At 39.3% G+C, this 21,228-nt stretch overlaps 2 protein-coding genes across 2 annotated transcripts; both read right to left on the minus strand.

The window, feature by feature from the left end:
* Positions 1 to 7,619: 7,619 nt before the first annotated feature.
* LOC120424639 (xanthine dehydrogenase/oxidase-like) lies at positions 7,620 to 12,611 on the minus strand. Its single transcript, XM_039588808.2, has 6 exons — positions 12,355 to 12,611; positions 11,538 to 11,710; positions 10,939 to 11,470; positions 10,554 to 10,880; positions 10,247 to 10,497; positions 7,620 to 10,193 (listed from the first exon to the last, which is right to left on the minus strand). Exons 1-6 carry the CDS (start codon positions 12,392 to 12,394, stop codon positions 7,716 to 7,718), a joined length of 3,801 nt encoding a protein of 1,266 aa, XP_039444742.1. The 5' UTR covers positions 12,395 to 12,611; the 3' UTR covers positions 7,620 to 7,715.
* Positions 12,612 to 15,650: 3,039 nt separating this feature from the next.
* LOC120424640 (xanthine dehydrogenase/oxidase-like) lies at positions 15,651 to 20,317 on the minus strand. Its single transcript, XM_052710593.1, has 8 exons — positions 20,235 to 20,317; positions 20,006 to 20,178; positions 19,419 to 19,950; positions 19,034 to 19,360; positions 18,727 to 18,977; positions 17,707 to 18,673; positions 16,403 to 17,244; positions 15,651 to 16,346 (listed from the first exon to the last, which is right to left on the minus strand). The coding sequence occupies exons 1-8, from the start codon at positions 20,272 to 20,274 to the stop codon at positions 15,687 to 15,689; spliced, it is 3,792 nt and encodes a 1,263-aa protein (XP_052566553.1). The 5' UTR covers positions 20,275 to 20,317; the 3' UTR covers positions 15,651 to 15,686.
* Positions 20,318 to 21,228: the final 911 nt, after the last annotated feature.

The following is a 21,228-nucleotide window of genomic DNA, read 5'->3' on the forward strand; positions in this document are numbered from 1 at the left end:
TGAAATCTACACACTGTTTTGGGTCGCGATTCTTCCAATATCAACGTATAGAATAGGACGCAAATTCGCGAGCTAGTATTTGTGGGGTTACGCCAAAATATCCACGCGTTCCGAAACCAAGTCATCAGCAGAAAAGTTTTCGAACAACACTTGAGACGCGAATGAATACTGGCGAAGGAAGTTGTTGGTGGTATTGTTGAACGCGAGAGACAGAGATTGTGATTAGAATCAATATTGATTGAAAGCTTTGACGAGGAGCTGATAGCACTCGTAAAGGGCTTTTGTGGGGAATTGCAGTGGAATAATAATTTACAGGAGCAAATTAACTTAGAACAGTGGTCACTAAACTGCGGCCCGCGGACTGCTTTAGGAATTAGTATGGAATTTGGCTCTCTGAACAAGTCTTCTTTTAATAGAGAAAATAAATTATAAAAAAATAAATTTAATCAACTGCCGCTCTACGCATAATTTTCCTATGTCATTTTTAGTCGCTTCTGACTTTTTGTCATTTTTAGGTTTAGTTTGACGTTTACTTTTCGAAAAACACATAAAATCTAGTACTTTGTTCGGAAACTCATTGAAATCATCTCTCTAGGTCAAAGTCACGTTAATAAAATAAACAACAACAACATTAAAAACATCACTAAGTCTGTTTGTCCCATCGTTGTACTTCTACGCATAATAGTCTCACCAAGTATTTTCTTTCACGAAATGATCAGTTTTACGAAGTATTGTGTCTTGTTTACCTATTGTAGAGCAAGAGGATTACGAATAAAAGTGTTAAACTAATAACTGGGATGATTAGGGACTTATGGAGTGAATAGGGACAATTATGCGAAGAAACAAAAAAACGGTCAAAAAATTTCAATCGCGTTTTTCTCAGTTGCACTTTTTTGTACACAATTATGCGTAGAACGGCAGTCAAATAATGTGAAATCACAATTTAATATTAATACCTACAATATTTAGCAGTACTTGGGAAGTTAATAAGCGTTATCTTATTTTCCTAAAGGATATGTAAAACTTTAAAATTTGTTGAATAAAAAGTAATAAAAACCTGAATTTCTTTTTTGAAACCTAAACTATAAATAAAGTTGTGTTTCAAATAATAACTTTTGTTGGTCTAAAAAGTTAGCTTATAACAGAAAAAATGTCGAACTGTTTATCATAAGGTTAAATTCTATGAATCACTTCGGGTCTTTCTGCAAATTTTCAAAATTAAATTCATTGAATTCAGATCAAATCATCAATTTTTAGCTAAATTAAAGCATTATTTCAAAACAGCTAAAAACAATGCACAAAAGAACGGTGAAGCTACAATTAAATTGAAAAAATGACATTGAACCATTTTTCAAAATTCTCCTTTTTGCGATAAATAACTCGAAACCGTATAATCTAATTGAAATCAAAACTTTCTATCAAGCAGCAGATATAAATCGTATTCACAATCAGCAAAATCAAGTAATAGTGTAGTTTGTTTTTTCAATGCATATTTTCAAAGAAATAATAGCAAAAAAAAATGAGATCGGTTATTCATAGATTGATGCAGGCATGGTTTATAAATTCTGCTTTTTTACCTTTACAAATAATTAACAGTATTTGAATCATAATTTTCTTTTTTACCTATTCAACGTTCAAGAACATTTCTAGAGTTTTTTTTAAAGGACCTATAAACTATTGTCTTTTATATGTTTATAGGACCTATTCAAAAAAAAAAAACTCTAGATTTTTAATAACTGTCCAAATTCAATCATATTTTTAATTGATTTTATTGCAGTTTTTTTTTAGATTTCTCAGTACTTGCTAACAAAAACTGAAATATTTATCTCTTGAAAGAAAATTTTTGTTTGCTCCCAGCTAAATCTAATGATTCAAAACAAATATTTCAATCGTTTTCAATAATAAATTACTCACTTTACGAAATTCAACAAAATATTTAAAATTTTAGAAAAAATAAATTTCTGTGAATAAACAATCATTGAAAAGAGTAGCGAAATGTTTCAAGCTTAAAAGAGAGTTTATTCCAAATATATTAGTAAAACTATAAAATATTGGTGGAGTGTAAATTGAATATCAAACGAAATTAAAAATATTCTTTTTGCGCAGAAAATTTAATAAGATGGGTTTGATATGGATGTGTATTTTGTGAAAATTTGAAAGTTGGAAATAAATTACTTTTGAAACTCAAATGAAAAAGTTCTGCAGAAATTAAATTTATCAAAATGCAACTTTTGAACTTATATTTTTTCAATTTTGAGTAATTTTTATAATTATTTTACATGCGGCCCACGATAGTACGGCAAATTGTCAAAATGGCCCGTGAGGTGCTGTTGGCTGAGGACCACTGACATGGAATATTGCTTGGAATTATACTTGACAGTTGATAAATGGGTTTTCACATTTATTATTTTTTTTTAATTAGTGAAATGAAACATTACGAATTGTGTGAGTAAAAGAAAATGAAACTATGTAACAAAAAACACCATAATGCTGTAAATAGGATAAATTTAAGAGCGAGTTTTTCACCAATGTGTAACAGGTCGTATCGAGGTGCTCCGATTTGGATGAAACTTTCAGCGTTTGTTTGTCTATACATGATATATGAGCCCTCTACGACAAAGGGAAGTGGGGTAAAACGGGGTTTTAAATTTGAGGTCGAAAAAACATAAAAAAACTTAAAATTGCTCGCATTTCCGTAAAACTGCATCAATTCCAACTCTCTTGGATGCATTCGAAAGGTCTTTCGAAGCCCTTTAAAATGTGCCATAGACATCCAGGATTTGTTTGACTTTTTCTCATAGCTTTTTGCAAATTACTGTCAAAAATGGATTTTTTTAAAACCTTAATATCTTTTTGCAACAGCCTCCAACACCCATACTCCCATAGGTCAAAAGATAGCTAATTTTATGGACTATAAGCCTATGGTATTAACTTTTTGGCCAATCGCAGTTTTTCTCATAGTTCTTCAATTTTTCTAGAACAAAAATTTTACAACGTTAGTTTTACCCCTGTAGGCCGCCATAGCGACCCTTTTTGGTCTCAATTTTGTCATATTCGGAATCCTCGGACAATTTCACGTAAGTTAGAAGTATTGGAGTTGTAAATTTGTTTGGAAAAATTTCCATTTAAAATGAATTAAAATATTTTTTAACAATTTGATTGATTAGGGGTAAAACAGGTATTCGCCTACTTCAGAGTTTCTCAACCTTTTCTTGGCTAGGTACCCCTTTTCTTTTTGCTTAAGCTGCTGGTACCCCTTAGTTTTTAAACATGATTTTTTTTCGCTTATAGAGTTTTTTTAAATTCCAAATATCGTTTTTTTTTGTATGAGAAACATAAATTTTGGAGAAAAAAAATCTGTTTAAATGTTCTGTAACTCTAACTCGGGAGACATTGATAGAATTTAAACTAAATCTGGAATTTTCTTGGACCAATTTTTTTTTTGCTTCCTGGGTGTTTTTGAAACCGCATTGGGTTATTAAAAAACACTTAAAATGAAAAAATATGTTATTAAATATTTAAAAAAAATCGAAAAATATTGTTAATAGATTAAAGTTTGTGTCTAGAATTGTTTTAAAACAAGTACTGGGTAGGCCAAACAATGCCCATGTAGGGGAAAGTGGGGCAAGCTAAGGAAATGCTCGTTAAAATCCATTAAAAACGTTAAAAAAATCTGTCGAATTTTTTGATAGTCATCTTGTGACTAAGACTTTGATAGAACAAGTTTCTAAAAAATCCAGTTTTTCACGATAAAAAATAGATTATAAAATTATTGATTTTCAGTACGTTTTACTCAACTAGTGGGGCAAGACGAACAACCCGTTGGGGCAAGAGGAACAAACCATATAATAGCATGTTATTTTGCTTACAATTCAGATTAGATTGTATTTGATAGGGGAAATATGCCCATTTTAATCACTCTAAGCCGTTCGACCAATTCTAATCACTTTTGCCGTTTTCCGCTATTAAATCGACATTTTCAGATGTTTCAACAATGGAGAGTTGCTTGCTCACTTTTATTTGAGTTATCTATTACTTTGGAACAGTCAAAAACACTTTATGAAAGCTGTAATTCATGATCAAAGTGCTGATAGGCCGATAATAGAAATAGGCTGAAAAAGGGTTTGGTTCCCCTACGTTTCTTTAATTTTTAGCTGTAATAATAATATTTTACTAATAATTTGATCGTTTTTCGAAAAAAAAATTTTTTTGTAGATAAATGGATTTTTTTTATAATATTGCTATATTTTGCATGAACATTTTTTTAAACATTTTTTATCTAATCTAATCTAATCGAACACAAGCGCAGCCAGTCCGAAGAAAGCATCCGGGAAGAACTTATGGTTAGATTACGCCTTGAGTTCTTTCTTGTCATTATTAATGATTGCAGTACTTTCGAGAACCCCCGAAATGTATTACACTCACTAAAGCGGCCCGGCCTACTGCGTTGCATTAACCGCAAGAGACAGATTCTATGAACGGAACCCACATTTCATGGAATCATCAGGGGAAGAAGAAGAAGTGGGGACATACCGTACCAACCACTTCGAGTTATTTATAGAATATGGTGTGTGGTGTGTGTAGGGGAATCGTTGGGAGAGGGATTGTTGTATTATTTAGTAAATGACCTTGTGACATTATTTCACCACTACGGATTAATTCACTCAAGGGGTGTTAACCCCTCGGTGGCCGAGTGGCTAGAGCATCTGATTACCAATCCAAAGGTGTGAGTTCGAATCCCACCTGATTCCATGCGTTTTTTGTTCATATTCAAAGTTCAATTATAGTCAAATAATTTCAAGGAGACCGGTCGGGAATCGAACCCGGAACCTTCCGCTTATGAGGCGGGAGCCGTAGCCATTAAGCCACGGGCCGGTCCTACAGGTCGAAAAAATAATGTTAAATAATGAAACTTTAGAATCTTTTACCAACCTATTGAATTTTTCTAAGAGATGGTAGTTTCTTTCTTTCTTTTCCAGATATGAGACAAAAATTTAAAGAAAAAAAGGACAATAATCTAAAAAAAGGTACACTTTATTTAAATTAATAAAATTTCTTATCGAATGCAAGCGATTTTTCTCATTTAAATATTTGCTATGTGTTTTGTCGATTTTTTAAAATTTGGCCAACAATTCGAAAAAAAAAAATGTTTCTGGGAAAACCATATCATAAACTTTGCCAAAGATTTGTGATCAGAACATGCCATCTCAATGTACAGATTTTCGAAAATATTTAAAGCACTTGTGTATGGACAGCCCCCATTTTGTATGTATGTATCAATCAATAGAGCTTTATGACGTTTCGCGTACGCACACTAGCGCACCATTCGGTTTTGCTGGCTGACAAAATTTAACCTCACTTTATTTTCGTGTACGTACACGCAATACATACGCACGTAGAATGCTCTATAATGCAAAATAGTTGTTTTTCAAATTTAATGATAATCGATTAGCGCCGGGTCCGGTGGCGCAGTGGTTAGCGTGGTAGCCTCTCACCCCAGTATGGCCTGGGTTCAATCCCAGAAAGACCCGGTGGCATTTTTCGAGACGAAATTTGCCTTCTATCGGATGGGGAAGTAAAACGTCGGTCCATTAGCGTAAAAGAGGTTTTGAGTGACTCACCACACATAACCTTCGGACGCCTAGAAATGAGCAGAAACTTGCAACAGAGACCACAATAGACCCGGGGGTCGTTAAAGTGGTTTGCTTTGCTTTTTTTTCGATTAGCAAAAACGAAGTAAATTGAATAATCTACAAAAAAAATGTTGCGTTATTTTTTTGTTTCTAATCTGTTGGTTTTTGCTTCTCTCAAATATTTTGTCCGGGATATCATTCAAATGTCCGCCATTACGGGGTTTGTCTTCCGGTACCCCTTGAGACCGCTCGTGGTACCCCCAGGGGTACATGTACCCCAGGTTGAGAACCGCTGGCCTACTTGATACAGCATTTGACGTATTGAACACAGGGTAAATAAAATCTATTTCTTTTTAAAAAAATGTTTTATTTAATTATTTTTTAGATCAAAATTACAACTCCAATACTTCTAACTTACGTGAAATTGTCCAAGGATTCCGAATATGACAAAATTGAGACCAAAAAGTGCCGTCTTCTTGGCCTACAGGGCAAAAACTAACGTTGTAAAATGTTTGTTCTAGAAAAATTGAAAAACTATGAGAAAAACTGCGATTGGCCAAAAAGTTAATACCGTAGGCTTATAGTGCATGAAATTACCTATCTTTTGACCTATGGGAGTATGGGTGTTGGAGGATGTTGCAAAAAGATATTAAGGTTTTAAAAAAATCCATTTTTGACAGTAATTTGCAAAAGCTATGAGAAAAAGTCAAACCAATCCTGGATGTCTATGGCACATTTTAAAGGGCTTCAAATTACCTTTCGAATGCATCTAAGAGAATTGGAATTGATGAAGTTTTAAGGAAATGCGAGCAATTTTAAGATTTTTTATGTTTTTTCGACCTCAAATTTCAAAGCCCGTTTTACCCCACTTCCCTTTGTCGTAGAGGGCTCATATTTGGCATGAGTTCATCTCATGTATAGACAAACAAACGCTGAAAGTTTCATCCAAATCGGAGCACCTCGATACGACCTCTAGAACAAACCGAGCAATATTTACAAATACTGCCTCTTAAGATCTGAGTACATAAAAAAAAGCTAAATTAAGCTATAGCTATTTCAAGTTCAGAAAGTTTCATGTTTGGATCCAAAAGATGTAAAAGTGCTCGATAGATAGAATTCTTATAAAAGGAACACATCCTAAAAATCACTTGTTGTTTACTAATTTGTATTTTTGGAATGTTATATTCTCAGTAGGATATATCAAACTGTTATTTTTACAAAGTTTACATTCCCACCTTGAAAATCTTTTAAAAATTCAAGAGAATTGTAGATTATTTTATTTTAAAAATAACTTAAATTTTTTAGAAAAATCGAAGAGCAATTAATCGAAATCAATTCTAAATAAATGGTAATGCATTTTTCGTTAAATGGACAATCTTTTTTTCTTCGAAAAACTGCTTTAGCTTTATGTTCTTTTTTAGCTATTTTTATTTACATTTATCATTTTAAGATTATCTTTGGCCTTTTTGCGATTTTTTGTATTCAATTGGTAGGTTTAGGCCTATTCTACAATATTTAATTATTATCTTTGGCCTTTTTGTGGTTTTTCAGAATTTTCAGGTTAATTTTCTGATTTTACCATCAACTTTACAGTCGCAACAATGTGTTTCAATACTGCAAAGTTATTTTGACACATAAAAGAAAGGGTTAATAGGTAAAAGAGGGCCAAAGTTGACCCCATTTTTTTTCTTTTTTTTTCAAAACTATCAAATGAAACAAGTTAAACAATCAAACCAAAGCATTTAAAAAAAGTGTTTGAGTTCTTGTTTCCAATGCTTTTTGAAGATTACAAACTGGTTAAAAATGGAATTTTTGAATTGGAGCCCGTCTAGAAGCTGGATTGGGTTTACAATAAATGCAAATAAATGTATGACAAAAAAAAATTAAGATGATTTTCTATCTTGATTTTGATCATTGTTTAAAAAAAAATAATTTTCGGACTAGTTGAATAAATTTAACAAAAACATTTTGAATAATTAGAGGATATTTTATTTGCTAAACCAAGCACCTTTTATTCATTTTATTACGTTGATAAGCTACAAACTAAACATTATTTCGAAATACATTTGTCAAATCAACCCTTCAGCACAGCTTAAACTGCTCAATGCTATTCCCGGCCAGCGCCAAAATCTGATCCGGCGTCGACGGCGCCCCCAGAGCAACCCACTCCCGCGCCAACCCAGCATCCTTCCGGGCGGCCATCAACGCGTGCCGCAGGGCAAAAATAATCGAAATGGTCATGTTCATCGCCGGCTCGCCGGTAGCCTTGGAGCGCAGCACTCCGGTCTGGTTGGAACTACCCTGCAGGAACCGGATGCGGAAGTCCACCGGAATGTCTTTGGCACCCGGGGGTTTGTACGTCCAGGTGCGGTTTGTCAGCAGGGCTCCGTCTTTCGGATCGAAAACTAGCGCTTCGGTTAGGTAGTATCCGAGGCCCATGACGAACGAGCCCTCGATCTGGCCGACGTCGATTCCGGGGCTAAGGCTTTCGCCGACGTCCTCGAGGATGTCAACTCGGCGTAGTTGAACGTTTCCGGTGAGGACGTCGAGCTCGACCTCGGAACAGCTGAGACCCCAGATGATGTACGGGACGAGGTCGGATGCCTTGAACATGTAGGTGGCACACAGGTCAACGTTCTTGGTGTGACACTTTTCGACCAGGGCTTCCCACGGATCGTCCTTGTTCTCTTCCTTGACGGGTTGCATACGCTCCAGGATCATCTCGCAGGCACGTTTGACAGCATAAGAGACAGTCTCGCTGGTCATGCTTCCTCCAGTACAGATGGCATTCGGTGAAGTAAGATTGTTGGTTGGTTTGATGGAAATCTTCTCAATCGGAATGCCAAGAGTGTACGCAGCTACTTGTGACACCTTGGTGTTCATACCCTGTCCCATCTCGATACCACCGTGAGAAATTGCCACGGTGCCATCATCATGGAAGATGCTTACAATTGCGCTTAGCGATCCAAAGTAGCCCAAAGGATACCGCATCGGAACAATGGCAATGCCTCGTTTGCGCCAACGATGTTCAGCGTTGAACTGTTCGATTTCTTTCTTTCTAGCATCGTACTCAACGTCAGCTCGGAACTGCGGCATCAGCTCCAACATCTTCAGGTCTTTTGGCATGTTTGCCATGCGGACATCCAACGGATCAAGACCGGTGGCAAATGCCACGTGTTCCATAATGGTTTCAATCATAGCAATTCCTTCGGTAGTTCCCGGAGCACGACACCAGGTATTGCTGGCACAATCCGTTTTTACTCCCTTGGCCACTGTTTTGAAAATGGTATCGTCGTAACAGTTGGTGAAGAACATACCGGCATGTCCCATAGCTTCGTTGAAGTTCGATCCGAAATCATGAACGTATTCGTTAAACAGCTTGGTGATCTTGCCCTCCTTGGTTACATCAACCTCGTAATCGGAAACGAGCGGGTAGCGTTTACCAATTGCATCCATGTTGGCCTCCAAGGTCATCACAAATCGAACTGGTCTCTTCGTAAAGTGGGCGGCCAGTGCACAAGCACATGCGATCATCGTAGCTCGTGTTCCCTTTCCACCGTAGGCACCTCCCAGCCGTCGAACGTACAGGTTCAAGCTGTTCTGGGGAATCTTTAACATCTTGGCAATCGCCATCTGGGTCAAATCCACCCACTGAGTCGCCGAGTACACGTCCATTCCGTCCTCGATTGGGATGCACACGCAACATTGCGTTTCCATGTAGTAATGGTACTGACCTCCAATTTCAAAATGACCCTTCACTTTCATGTCCCCTTCCGGAGCGGCCTCGTAACTTGCTCCAAGCGTGCTGTACGGCATTTCTTTGATACGATCAGCGACCTTGGCATGAAGGACATCCTGCACTGTTGGGTAAACTTTAGCGTTGGGCTCTCCATACGACACCTTCACAAGTTTAACGGCTCGATTGGCCAAAGCGAACGATTCCGCCACAATCATGCCTACAGGTTGACCGTGATAGGCTACGCGTTCGCTGCAGAAGACTTCTTCGATATCCGAGCCCATAAAGTCGGGGAAATACATGAAGTTGTTAGCTCCGGGAATGTCCTTTGCGGAGAAGAACGCCACAACCCCAGCTTGCTTCAAAGCTTCCGAAGCGTCAATCTCCTCGATCTTGGCGTGAGCTTTGGTGGCCAGCACGAACGCTGCGTGCAGTTCGTTCGGTCGTGCCGGGATATCGTTGGTATACTGCGCCTCGCCGGACGTCTGCGCCAGACCTTCGATTTTGGGAATGTTCTTGGTAAGGGGCCAGTTCTCTTTGTAGGTATCGAATCGCTGCGAAGCGGTAGAAACCGGTCGCTCGAGGACCGAGCCGCCGGATTTGTACTGGGACTTGATGGATGCGTTGCCTTCGGGGGCGATGTTCAGAACGAATTTGTAGAACAGTGAGAGGGCTAGGTTCTTGCGGTACTCGGGGGATGCGTCGGGAAGGACCCAATCCGGGTAGAGCTCGCTGGACAGCGTTTGGAGAGCCCCTTGGAAGACGTCGTTGGAGAACAGGTTTTTGCCGACGAGGAACTTTTCAGTATTGGTGGCGTGGGTAAACTGTTGGAAAGAATCGTTTTAGATGAATTCGTTAGACCGACTACTAACCGTACCTTTGGATTGATTCCGCCAAAGCAAAGTGAAGCAGACTCAACGGATGACTTATTCGCGGTGAACTTGATCAGGAACGCTCCGTTGACGTACGCGTGAGCGTTTTGTGCTCTTGGCATGATTTTGAACGAACGGAAGACGAATACTTTGGGATCCAGCGGTGGTAGAACAACGTTGAGTACCAACTTTTTCTTCATGTCCTTGGACACGAATTGAGCTGGAGAAATGGTGCTGGTCTTGCCACCAGATTCCACTGAAATAAAAGTATTTTAGTTCAACTGGAAGAAACGCAATCTAAGAGAAACATACTGATAGTCAACTGAGCTCCAACGGCTTCCAGGATCAAGTACAAATCCGAAGGGAACTCGTTGTGCTGATTCTTGATGCTCAAATTTCCAGCGATTGTTCCAGTGTTGCGTACGGGAACGTTTGCAATCAGGTCAATATGCTTAACGAGCTCCGCACAATAACCAAAGTTCGAACTCTTTGCTGCGACCTCCGTCAGAATGGTCATCAGCTCGGTAAGCGAGACATTCGCCCCAACGGTCAAGTTGTTCCCCATGGAGTGCGATCGCAGCTCTTCGATTGAAGTGACATCGATGAAAACCTGCAAGTCGTCGCTTCTACGGTAGACACCTGAAATAGAGGATTGCTGTTAGTCATACTGCTGGATAATGAATCGATTAGCGCTTACCGTGGGCAGTGTTGCCAGCGACGAGCATGTACGGCTTCGTTTTTATTTTCTCAAAGATGGCAAACACATCGCTGATATTGTAGACCTTGTGCCACTCTTTGTCCTCGGAAAAGCTCAGATGGACTCCCTTCTTGTCGTTGATTTTTCCAGCAGCGGAACACTTTCCAGCACAAGCGGAACCAGTTTTGGGACAAATCTTGGTCAAGTCCTCAATATCTTGACACGCCTCCTTGAGACGAGGCTCGGCATCGACGGCCAACGATTTGAACGCGTCCAGGATCGGCCGATATCCGGTACAACGGCAGATGTTCCCACCGAAAGCGTTCTCGACCTCGGCCATGGTCACCTGACCGTTCTTGGACACGAGCAAGCTGTACATGTTCATGACCATGCCCGGCGAGCAATATCCGCACTGGGTACCGTTGAAGTGCGCCAAAAGCTTCTGGGTCGGGTGGTAGCCATCTTGCTTGTCTCCAATTCCTTCGACCGTTAAGATATCCAGACCGTGGCAGGACAGTACCGGGAAAAGACACTGAAATTCAAGTTGAATGCGGGTTAATGACGATTGTATGGGATTGAAGTTCGCCGCCGTCAATTACCGAGTTCACAGCCCATGATGACTTCTGCTTCGTGACCGGATGAATTCCGTTCACGTTGACGACGCAAGCTCCACAACCTCCCTCCAGGCACATGAACTTGGTCCCGGTGAGGTGGGCATGGTTGCGGATGAAGCTGTTCAGCGACGTGTCAATCGGGACGGTCTTCGGGTCGACTGTGTTGATGTTTGGTGCGGAATTGCAAAATATTATTAAATATACCTTCAATTCAAGTGATGCACTCCATATTCTAGCCTAGTCATATATCGTTATTTGTGCAATGCAAACGAAATGAAGTATATTTGCTGTGACGAGTTTTCGCTATCACAATTGGCGGTGACACGCAAGAGTAATTATCTAATCTGATGGCAAACGGTCGGTTTGAGGCAGAATGGGAAAATGTTGAGGTTTTCCAATTGTGCCAAACTGTATCCAGAGATAAGATAGGGGCCGTATTTGGTAGATGAGAAGGCTAAATGATGGCAAATTTGTTCCTGTCACGCGTTACGAACTTTGATGAATTTGTACAGTGTGATGAATATCTAATGTGATTAGTGGATTTTCTACAAAAACTGAACTGTTGAACTTGTTTTATTTATGAACTGTGTATTTAAAGGTACTTATCAAAATAGTTCATAATAAGTTAAAATTTGAAGTCGTAGCTAATTCATACAATAATTTAAACAAAATATGGTTGTAATGAGATTTCTGTCAACTAATGATAACTAGAAAAATAGATTTATTTTAGTGGAAAATATCTGTTCTTTACACTTTTCTAAATGACTTAAAGTATTTCACAACCTTTCCCAACAATACTTACCATTAAAAGTCTTTCCGTTAATCGTAAAAATCACCTCCATCTTCTACTTATATCTGAATCTTCGCCAACTCAATCAACGACTATCGCGGAAAACTAATTTTCTTCAATCGCTCACAATTCGCTCCCCTCAGCCGGTCACTGTGATTAGAATTTATTTTTGCAAAACAGAAATATTTGCGGAAATGGAAACGCAGCACGTCTTCTCACTACGACTAATCGTGAGCGAGTGTGCGGCCGTGAGCTCGGCCGAGGCAATTTTAACCGCCATTGCGCGCAAACAGCTGAACCTGAGGTGGCGGCGCGCGCACGTGTTTGTCACCGGTCTGCGAGAGAGTGAGAAGTTTGGAGAACAAAAACTTTTGGTTCGAGTGTGGGTTGAGTCTAGATTCAATCCCAGGTTGTGAATGCTTGGGTTAAAATTTGGCAAATCATTCAATTGTGCGACTGGCTTAGGTCACCAATACTTCCTCTTTTTTGGGGTTTAGACAAGGTTTAAAATATGTATTTTATGCGTCAGAAGCTCAGAGTGAAATGTAGCGATTTGAGTCTAAGCAGGACATTAAATATTTTGATTATTTAAATCTTTAAAGATGCTTTACTAGTTTCAAAACAAACCATTTAAAATATTCAAAAAAAGAACATTGATGTGAGCGTGTTGTATTAGATGCCGGTATCATCGGCATTCTTATACTAGCGTGCTACTGTTAGTTGTTTAGGTGTCGTCTATATGACTGTGTTAGAATCTGACGCTAATGTTGCTGGCAGTTTGAGGAATGAAGATTTATGGACGACGCTACTCACACCTCCCGTCTAGGGTGGTCCAGAATCTTTGTGATATATATAGAGCAATTCCAGCTCAAATCAGGATTTTTTCTGGTACTTTTGTACCCGACCCTCTCCATTTTCAATGAAACTTTGTAGACATGTTATCCTAGGCCTATATAAGCCATTTTTGTGTATATGGAGCCAACAGTACTCGAAAATAACATTTGAGAAGGGCGTAAGGTATTTAAATATTTTTGTATTTTGTAATTTAAAAATTACTGTATCTCGAAGCCGTTGCGTCGTATCAAAAAGTGGTCAAAGACAAACATGTAGGAAATTGGACGGGCTTTCTGAAAGAAATACACTGAAACAAAAATGCACGCCACATCTATGAGATTTTTTGATTTTTAAGCCTAAAACAAAAATTTAAAGGTGATGTCACGATTTTTTTTTCTAAATTTTTGTGAAAATGAATTGCAATGTTCCAATGAAATCGGACATACAACCAACTAAAAAAAATTCAAATATATTTCCATGCGTTGTTAATCACTCTGACCATGATTGAACTAGTTCAAACATATTTTGAAGTTTTGAAAAATTGAACTGTTCATGGGTAATTCTCTACCAACTCACACGAAATCGGGAAAAGTTGCCCCGACCCCTCTTAGATTTGCGTGAAACTCTGTCCTAAAGGGGAAACTTTTGTCCCTGATCACGAATCCGAGGTCCGTTTTTTGATATCTCGTGACGGAGAAGCGGTACGACCCCTTCCATTTTTGAACATGCGAAAAAAGAGGTGTTTTGCAATCATTTGCAGCCTGAAACGGTAATGAGATAGAAATTTGGTGTCAATGGGTCTTTTATGTAAAATTAGACGCCCGATTTGATGGCGTACTCAGAATTCCTAAAAAACGTATTTTTCAGAAGAAAAGATTTGAAAAAGTTGGTCGTCGTTGATCATGGCCGTTCATCGTCACCCGCGACAGACACGGACGACAAAACAAGGAGAAACGCAAAAAGTAACTTTTTCAAAGCTTTTTTTTTTCGTAAAATCGCGATAACTCGTGATGTTTATAAGCAAACTTCTTATGTTTATATATCAAAATTTTTGTTATTGTCTGCTCTACAACTTTGTAGAACATTGTTACACTCTAAAAAATAACCCTGCAAAGTTAGAAAAAAACACGAAATTTTAAAATGAAAAATTTGGTTCTAAATGAAAAAGTGACTCTTCTGGGTCAATGTAGATTCGAAAAGTACATTAAAACGGGCAGCATTATGGGATTATGGGAGAATTTCAAACTAAGAAAATTTGAAATTAGTTTTAAATTACCGTAAACCGGGGTGACTTTGATAGGATTTCAATTTGTTTTTGGAATATTTTCCAACTGTTAAGGTTTTTCTCAAGATTATTATTTTTAAAACATGTACTGGGGTATGCCACACAAAGTCCATGCACTATTTGTGAAAAAAAGTTTTTTCAATAGTTATTGGAAAAATAGTTACGTTAAAAATTCTTAGTTTAAATTCCGGGGTGACTTTGATAGTCGTAGTTTTTCTTGTTAAAATCAGATTTGAGGTGTTCAAACTTTATTTTTACGTCAAATGTACCATCACTAAGGTTGCTGATACAGTTTTAAAGAAAGAAAATCAATGTTTATATTTAGTTAACAAATTTTATGTTCTTTTTAACAAAATACATATAAATTTCAGGTAAAATTGTTAAAATGTTGGAATTTTTCCTTAAATTCGTGAAAATTAGTTTGGTTTACAAAATTATCGATTTATATTGCATTTTATACTAAATTCAAAGCACGAATCACAAGTTTTAACATTTTACATGAAATTTGTTCAACTGAAATTGCCTTTAAATTTGGAGATTTTATTGAAATGTGTTTTTAAAAACACATATAATTTATTGTTTACAAACTTTTTTTACCATCTCCTAGTGGAAAATTGTCCAAAGAATTCGAAAATGCATTCCGTTTTCCGATTCAAAATCATGTTCATTGATAAAATCATGACACTTTGAGAAGTTTTAAATAAAGCCTTTATCAACATTTTCTTAGTTATAGTTAACTAACTATTTAAACTTTTCAAAATTTTATGAATAGTTCTTCTTTAGGTACTTTGAACATTTCTCTACCCCGGTCAGTATGATTACAAACCATTCCGTATGTAATTTATTTGTACGCTTCATTTTGCGGAAAAATCTCAATCCTATCAAAGTCACCCCGTTTTACGGTACAATTTTTAAGTGTTATTGAAAGAGAATTCAAAAATCTTTAGTAATTTTCAGTAGAACAAGTTTCTTTGTAAATTTAAACGAAATTTGATTAAACATAATTTATATAAAAGTTATTTAAAGTTTAATTTTGTTGTGTGACCATGAATCAACAAAAACTAGAGTACGCAATGTAATCAATAATAAACATGTTCTAATTCAGTGAGAAATAAAATCCAATTTAAATTTTTTTTATTTTCATTTTCAAACACTACAACCAACACCAAAATTAAAAAAAAAAAAACTAATAAAATTGACAGCAATAAATCATTCCAGCAACCACTTAATTAAGTAGATATTGCTCCAGCCTATTCCCAGCCAATTTTTGAACAACATCGGGCGTCGACGGCGCTCCCAGCTCGATCCACTCATTCGGCAGTCCGGCATCTCTTCTCGCTGATATCAGGGCATTCCTCACGGCAAACAGCACCACAACACTCATCACAATTGCAGGCTCGCCGGTAGTTTTGGATCTCAAAACTCCAGCTTCATTCGATGCGTTTTGAAGCAGCTGGATACGAAAATCAACCGGAATATCCGTCGCCCCCGGTGGCTTGTAGTTCCACGATCGATTCGTCAACAGGGCACCGTTCGTTGGGTCGTACACGAGTGCTTCGGTTAGGTAGTATCCAACTCCCATGACGAAGGCACCCTCGATCTGTCCGATGTCTATGCCGGGGCTGAGACTTTCGCCGGTGTCCTCGAGGATGTCCACCCGGCGGAGTTGGACGTTTCCGGTGAGGATGTCAACCTCGATTTCGGCACAGGAAACTCCCCAGACGTCGTACGGTCGCAGTTCACTTTCTTTGTACATGTAGCTGGCACTGAGGTCGATCTGGTTGTTGTGCGATTCGGAGATGATCGTGGTCCACGATGCTGCTGGATTTTGAGCTTTGATTGGTTGCATTCGCTGGAGAAGAATTTCGCATGCTTTTTTGATGGCCTAGAAGATTTACAGTGTTAGAAACGTAAAATGAGGATAAAACACTGTAAACTTACGTAACCTACGGCTTCACTAGTGTAGCTTGCCTGGGTACAGACTGCGTTCGGTGAGATGAGATTGTTGGTTGGTTTAATGCTGATCATCTCTACCGAAATTCCCAGTACGTGAGCTGCTACCTGGACGGCTTTGGTGTTCAAGCCTTGACCCATTTCGATGCCACCGTGAGCGATTGAAACTGTTCCATCACCATGATAGATTGAAACTAATGCGTGAAGAGCTCCAAGGTAGGATACGGGATACTTCATTGGAACGATCGAGATTCCTCGCTTTCGCCAGCGATTTTCCTTATTGTATTGATCAATGCTTTGCTTTCTAGAATCGTATTGAACGTCTTTGCGAAACATTGGAAGAATTTCTCGCATTTTAGACTTTTCTCGGATATTGTTCATCCGGACATCTACCGGATCCATTCCTGATCCGTGAGCTACATGCTCCATGATCGTTTCGATCATGGCGATCGCTTCAGTTTGCCCTGGTGCACGACACCATGTGTTACTAGCCCGATCAGTCCGTACTTCAAACGCGTCTATTTTCCAACAATCACTCTCATAGCAATTGGCATACGAGTTCTGGATCCAGAAGGGGCTTTCGTTGAAGGATGATCCTGCGTCGTGGTAAAACGTATTGTTCAATTGCACGACCTTCCCCTCCTTACTAGCTTTAACCACGTAGTCGGACTTCAATCCGTATCGTTTCCCGATCGCTGCCATGTTTGATTCGAGAGTCATGACCAACCTTACCGGACGTCCAGAAAGGCGAGCGGCCAACGCACAAGCGCAAGCGATCATGGTAGAGCGCGCAGCTTTACCTCCGAAAGATCCTCCCAGTCGTCGAACAGCTACACAGCAAAAAATAATGTAAATTTCGAAGCTGTAATTTTGGAAGGATGAATATTACCTCTTTTAAGATGTAATTTTACCTCAATTTAGACTGAAAAAGTGACATTACACCAGAAAAGTGGTAAAATTACACATTTCCAGAGGTAAAATTACACCTTTTTTCTGACATAAAAGATGTACCCCTTCCCAGATGTAATATTACCAAGATTTTTTTTTCTGTGTATGTTAAGGGTGCACAGCAACGAAGGAAGTTGTTGTCTTCTTATTCCAAAATTGTCAAACTTACGGACCCAATCCTGAAACAACGGGATTGTAAAATTAGTGAAACTTTGTTGTAAATTACTTTGTGGATATTGCTTTAGGGGATGAATAAAAAAATATTTCGATAGTATCCGAAGTTTTGAAGATAATAAAATAACTGTAACAATAATCTGGGTGCAAAACCACTGGTTGATGTGCACCGTTAATGCTGTTCTCCGGAATCATGAGCATCCGAGAGATAGCTACTTGCACCATATCAATCCACTGGGTTGAGGAGTACACGTCCAGTCCATCCTCAATGGGCACGCAGACACAGGACTGTGTCTCCATGTGGAAGTGGTACTGTCCACCGAGTTCGAGACTCCCTTTGAGCTCAATGCAGCTTTCAGAAGTACTTACGTGTTGAGGTCCGACGAATCCATGATCTTGCTTTTGAATACGATCATCGTTATTCGCTTCAATGGCACTATCAATCGTTGGTACTACTGGTTCACATGTCCTTTTATAGATGATTTTGACAAGATTGCTTGCCTTATTAGCTAGCTCAAAGGTATCTGCCAGAATAACACCAATTGGCTGCCCATGATACTTGACCATTCCACTGCAAAAGAGTTCTTCGGGATGCGGATGTATGCTTTTGATCGGCATGTAATCGTTGCATCCGGGTATATCCTTAGCTTCATAGAATGCATGAACCCCCACGACAGCCAAAGCTTCACCGAGGTCAACATCCAGAATCTTGGCATGAACTTCAGTGGCTAGTATGAACGATGCAAACAGTTGATTCGGCATCGCAGGCAGATCGTTGACGTATTTAGCCTCTCCGGAAGTCTGCGCCAGACCTTCGATCTTGGGAATGTTCTTGGTGAGGGGCCAGTTCTCCTTGTAGGTATCGAACCGCTGTGACGCGGTGGAAACCGGTCGCTCAAGGACCGTGCCACCGGATTTGTACTGAGACTTGATGGACGCGTTGCCGGGGGCGATGTTGAGAACGAACTTGTAGAACAGTGAGAGGGCTAGACTCTTGCGGTACTCGGGGGATGCGTCGGGAAGGACCCAGTCCGGGTTGAGCTCGTTGGACAGAAATTGGAGAGCTCCTTGGAAGACGTAATTGGAGAATAGGTTTTTGCCGGCGAGGAATTTTTCAGTTGCCGTGGCGTGCGTGAACTGTTGGAAAGAATCAAATTAGATGAATTCATATGAACCACTGCAAATCTTACCTTAGGATTGATTCCACCGAAACACAGTGATGCCGACTCAACGGATGACTTATTCCCGTTGAACTTGATCAGGAACGCACCGTTGACGTACGCGTGAGCGTTTTGTGCTCTTGGCATGATTTTGAACGAGCGGAAGACGTATACTTTGGGATCCAGCGGTGGTAGAACAACATTGAGAACCAGCTTTTTCTTCATGTCATTGGACACGAATTGAGCTGGAGAAATGGTGCTGGTCTTGCCACCAGATTCCACTGAAATAAAAGTATTTTAGTTCAACTGGAAGAAACGTACTCTACGGAAATCTTACTGATAGTCAACTGAGCTCCAACGGCTTCCAGGATCAAATACAAATCCGAAGGGAACTCGTTGTGCTGATTCTTGATGCTCAAATTTCCAGCGATTGTTCCAGTGTTGCGTACGGGAACAATAGCAATCAGGTCAATATGCTTAACGAGCTCCGCACAATAGCCAAAGTTCGGACTTTTTGCCGCGACATCCGTCAGAATGGTCATAAGCTCGGTTAGCGACACATTCGCTCCAATGGTCAAGTTGTTCCCCATGGAGTGCGATCGCAGCTCTTCGATTGAAGTGACGTCGATGAAAACCTGCAAGTCATCGCTTCTACGGTAGACACCTGAAATAGAGGATTGCTGTTAGTCATACTGCTGGATAATGAATCGATTAGCGCATACCGTGAGCAGTGTTGCCAGCCACGAGCATGTACGGCTTCGTCTTGATTTTCTCAAAGATGGCAAATACATCGCTGATATTGTAGACCTTGTGCCACTCTTTGTCCTCGGAAAAGCTCAGATGGACTCCCTTCTTGTCGTTGATTTTCCCAGCCGCGGAACACTTTCCAGCACAAGCGGATCCAGTTTTGTGACAAATCTTGGTCAAGTCCTCGATATCTCGGCACGCCTCCTTGAGACGAGGCTCGGCATCGACGGCCAACGATTTGAACGCGTCCAGGATCGGTCGATATCCGGTACAACGGCAGATGTTCCCTCCGAAGGCGTTCTCGACCTCGGCCATGGTCACGTGACCGTTCTTGGACTCGAGCAAGCTGTACATGTTCATGACCATGCCCGGCGAGCAGTACCCGCACTGGGTTCCGTTGAAGTGCGCCAGAAGCTTCTGGGCCGGGTGGTAGCCATTTTGTTTGTCTCCAATTCCTTCGACCGTTAAGATATCCAGACCGTGGCATGCAAATACTGGGAATAGACACTAATAAATTTAAGATTAAATTTTATTGAAGTTATAAAAACTATTAAAATCATACCGAATTAACAGCGCGCGAGTAAACTTCGCCGAACACTGGATGTAACCCTGAGATGTTCAATACACACGCCCCGCAGCCTCCCTCCATGCACATGAACTTGGTCCCGGTGAGGTGGGCATGGTTGCGAATGAAGCTGTTCAGCGAAGTGTCGATGGGAACTGTTGTAGCGTTGACTGTACTTCCACAAAATTAGTAGTTTAAGGCTATTTCTTTTAGATCCAATACTCACTTGAGAATAGCTTTCCATTGATGGTGAAATTAACTGACATTTTAGTTTCCGAACTACTTTTTCAGCAGAAATCTCAGGTCAATTTAACAAGACTGCTCCTATGTGATGAAATAACTACTCACAAACATCGGTTACGATGTCGTTTGAGAGGATTGAAGAAAATGGATAGAAAAAAATCGTAGCAGGGGGCAAGCTTGGGATCTAAACTAGGAAAAGTTGTAAAACTATGTTATGGTTAAAATATAGACCGATATAAACATGGTTTGATGGAAATTTGAATGCCGATATTTGAAAAGTTTATTCCAAGTTATTGTCATCAAAAACCAGCAAGAATATAGATTTTTGTCTAAATTGGACCACCCCCTCCTTTTTGACACAAGCCGATTTGGACAAAATTGAGCTTGATCATAAAATGTTGATTTCGAGTGCTGTGTACGTTTGAGGTGGAATGACCAATAACGTTGCTCAATTGTATAAAATGTACCTGCTATTGTTTAATTTGGTTGAAAGTTATGGTTGAAATTTCATTTTTTAAATTTTTTTTTCTGAGGATTTTTGGTCTTAGTTTTAGACTGGACACCAAAAGTTGCGTCTTTCAATTACAAAAATTTTGGTACCCAGACATGTATAGGTCATCGCTGAAATTTTAAAGTTATCGCAGTTTTAGTGAAAAAAGTTGATTTTTTGCCGATTTCATCATTTTCCGGTTTCTGCGCGCGGCGCGTCGAAAAACACGAATTTTATTTTCAAAAAATCATATATCGGAATCCTGTTAATGAACTCCTCCCGTTTTTTAGTATGTTATGTAAAAATGTCCGGGGAATCCGATAAAAATATTTCCAGGCATAGGCTCTTTGGTCCAGACACCGTCAAAACGGCATTTTAAAGGTTCATACGCCCTTTTCATATGTTAGGCTACATTTTTGAAACTTCTTACTATTTGGCTTTGAAAGTCCAACTTATCACCTTTCATTTGCGTATAAAACAATTGAAA

The sequence above is a fragment of the Culex pipiens genome, chromosome 3 (genome assembly GCF_016801865.2).
Source record: "Culex pipiens pallens isolate TS chromosome 3, TS_CPP_V2, whole genome shotgun sequence".
In the NCBI taxonomy this organism is placed as follows: domain Eukaryota; kingdom Metazoa; phylum Arthropoda; class Insecta; order Diptera; family Culicidae; genus Culex; species Culex pipiens.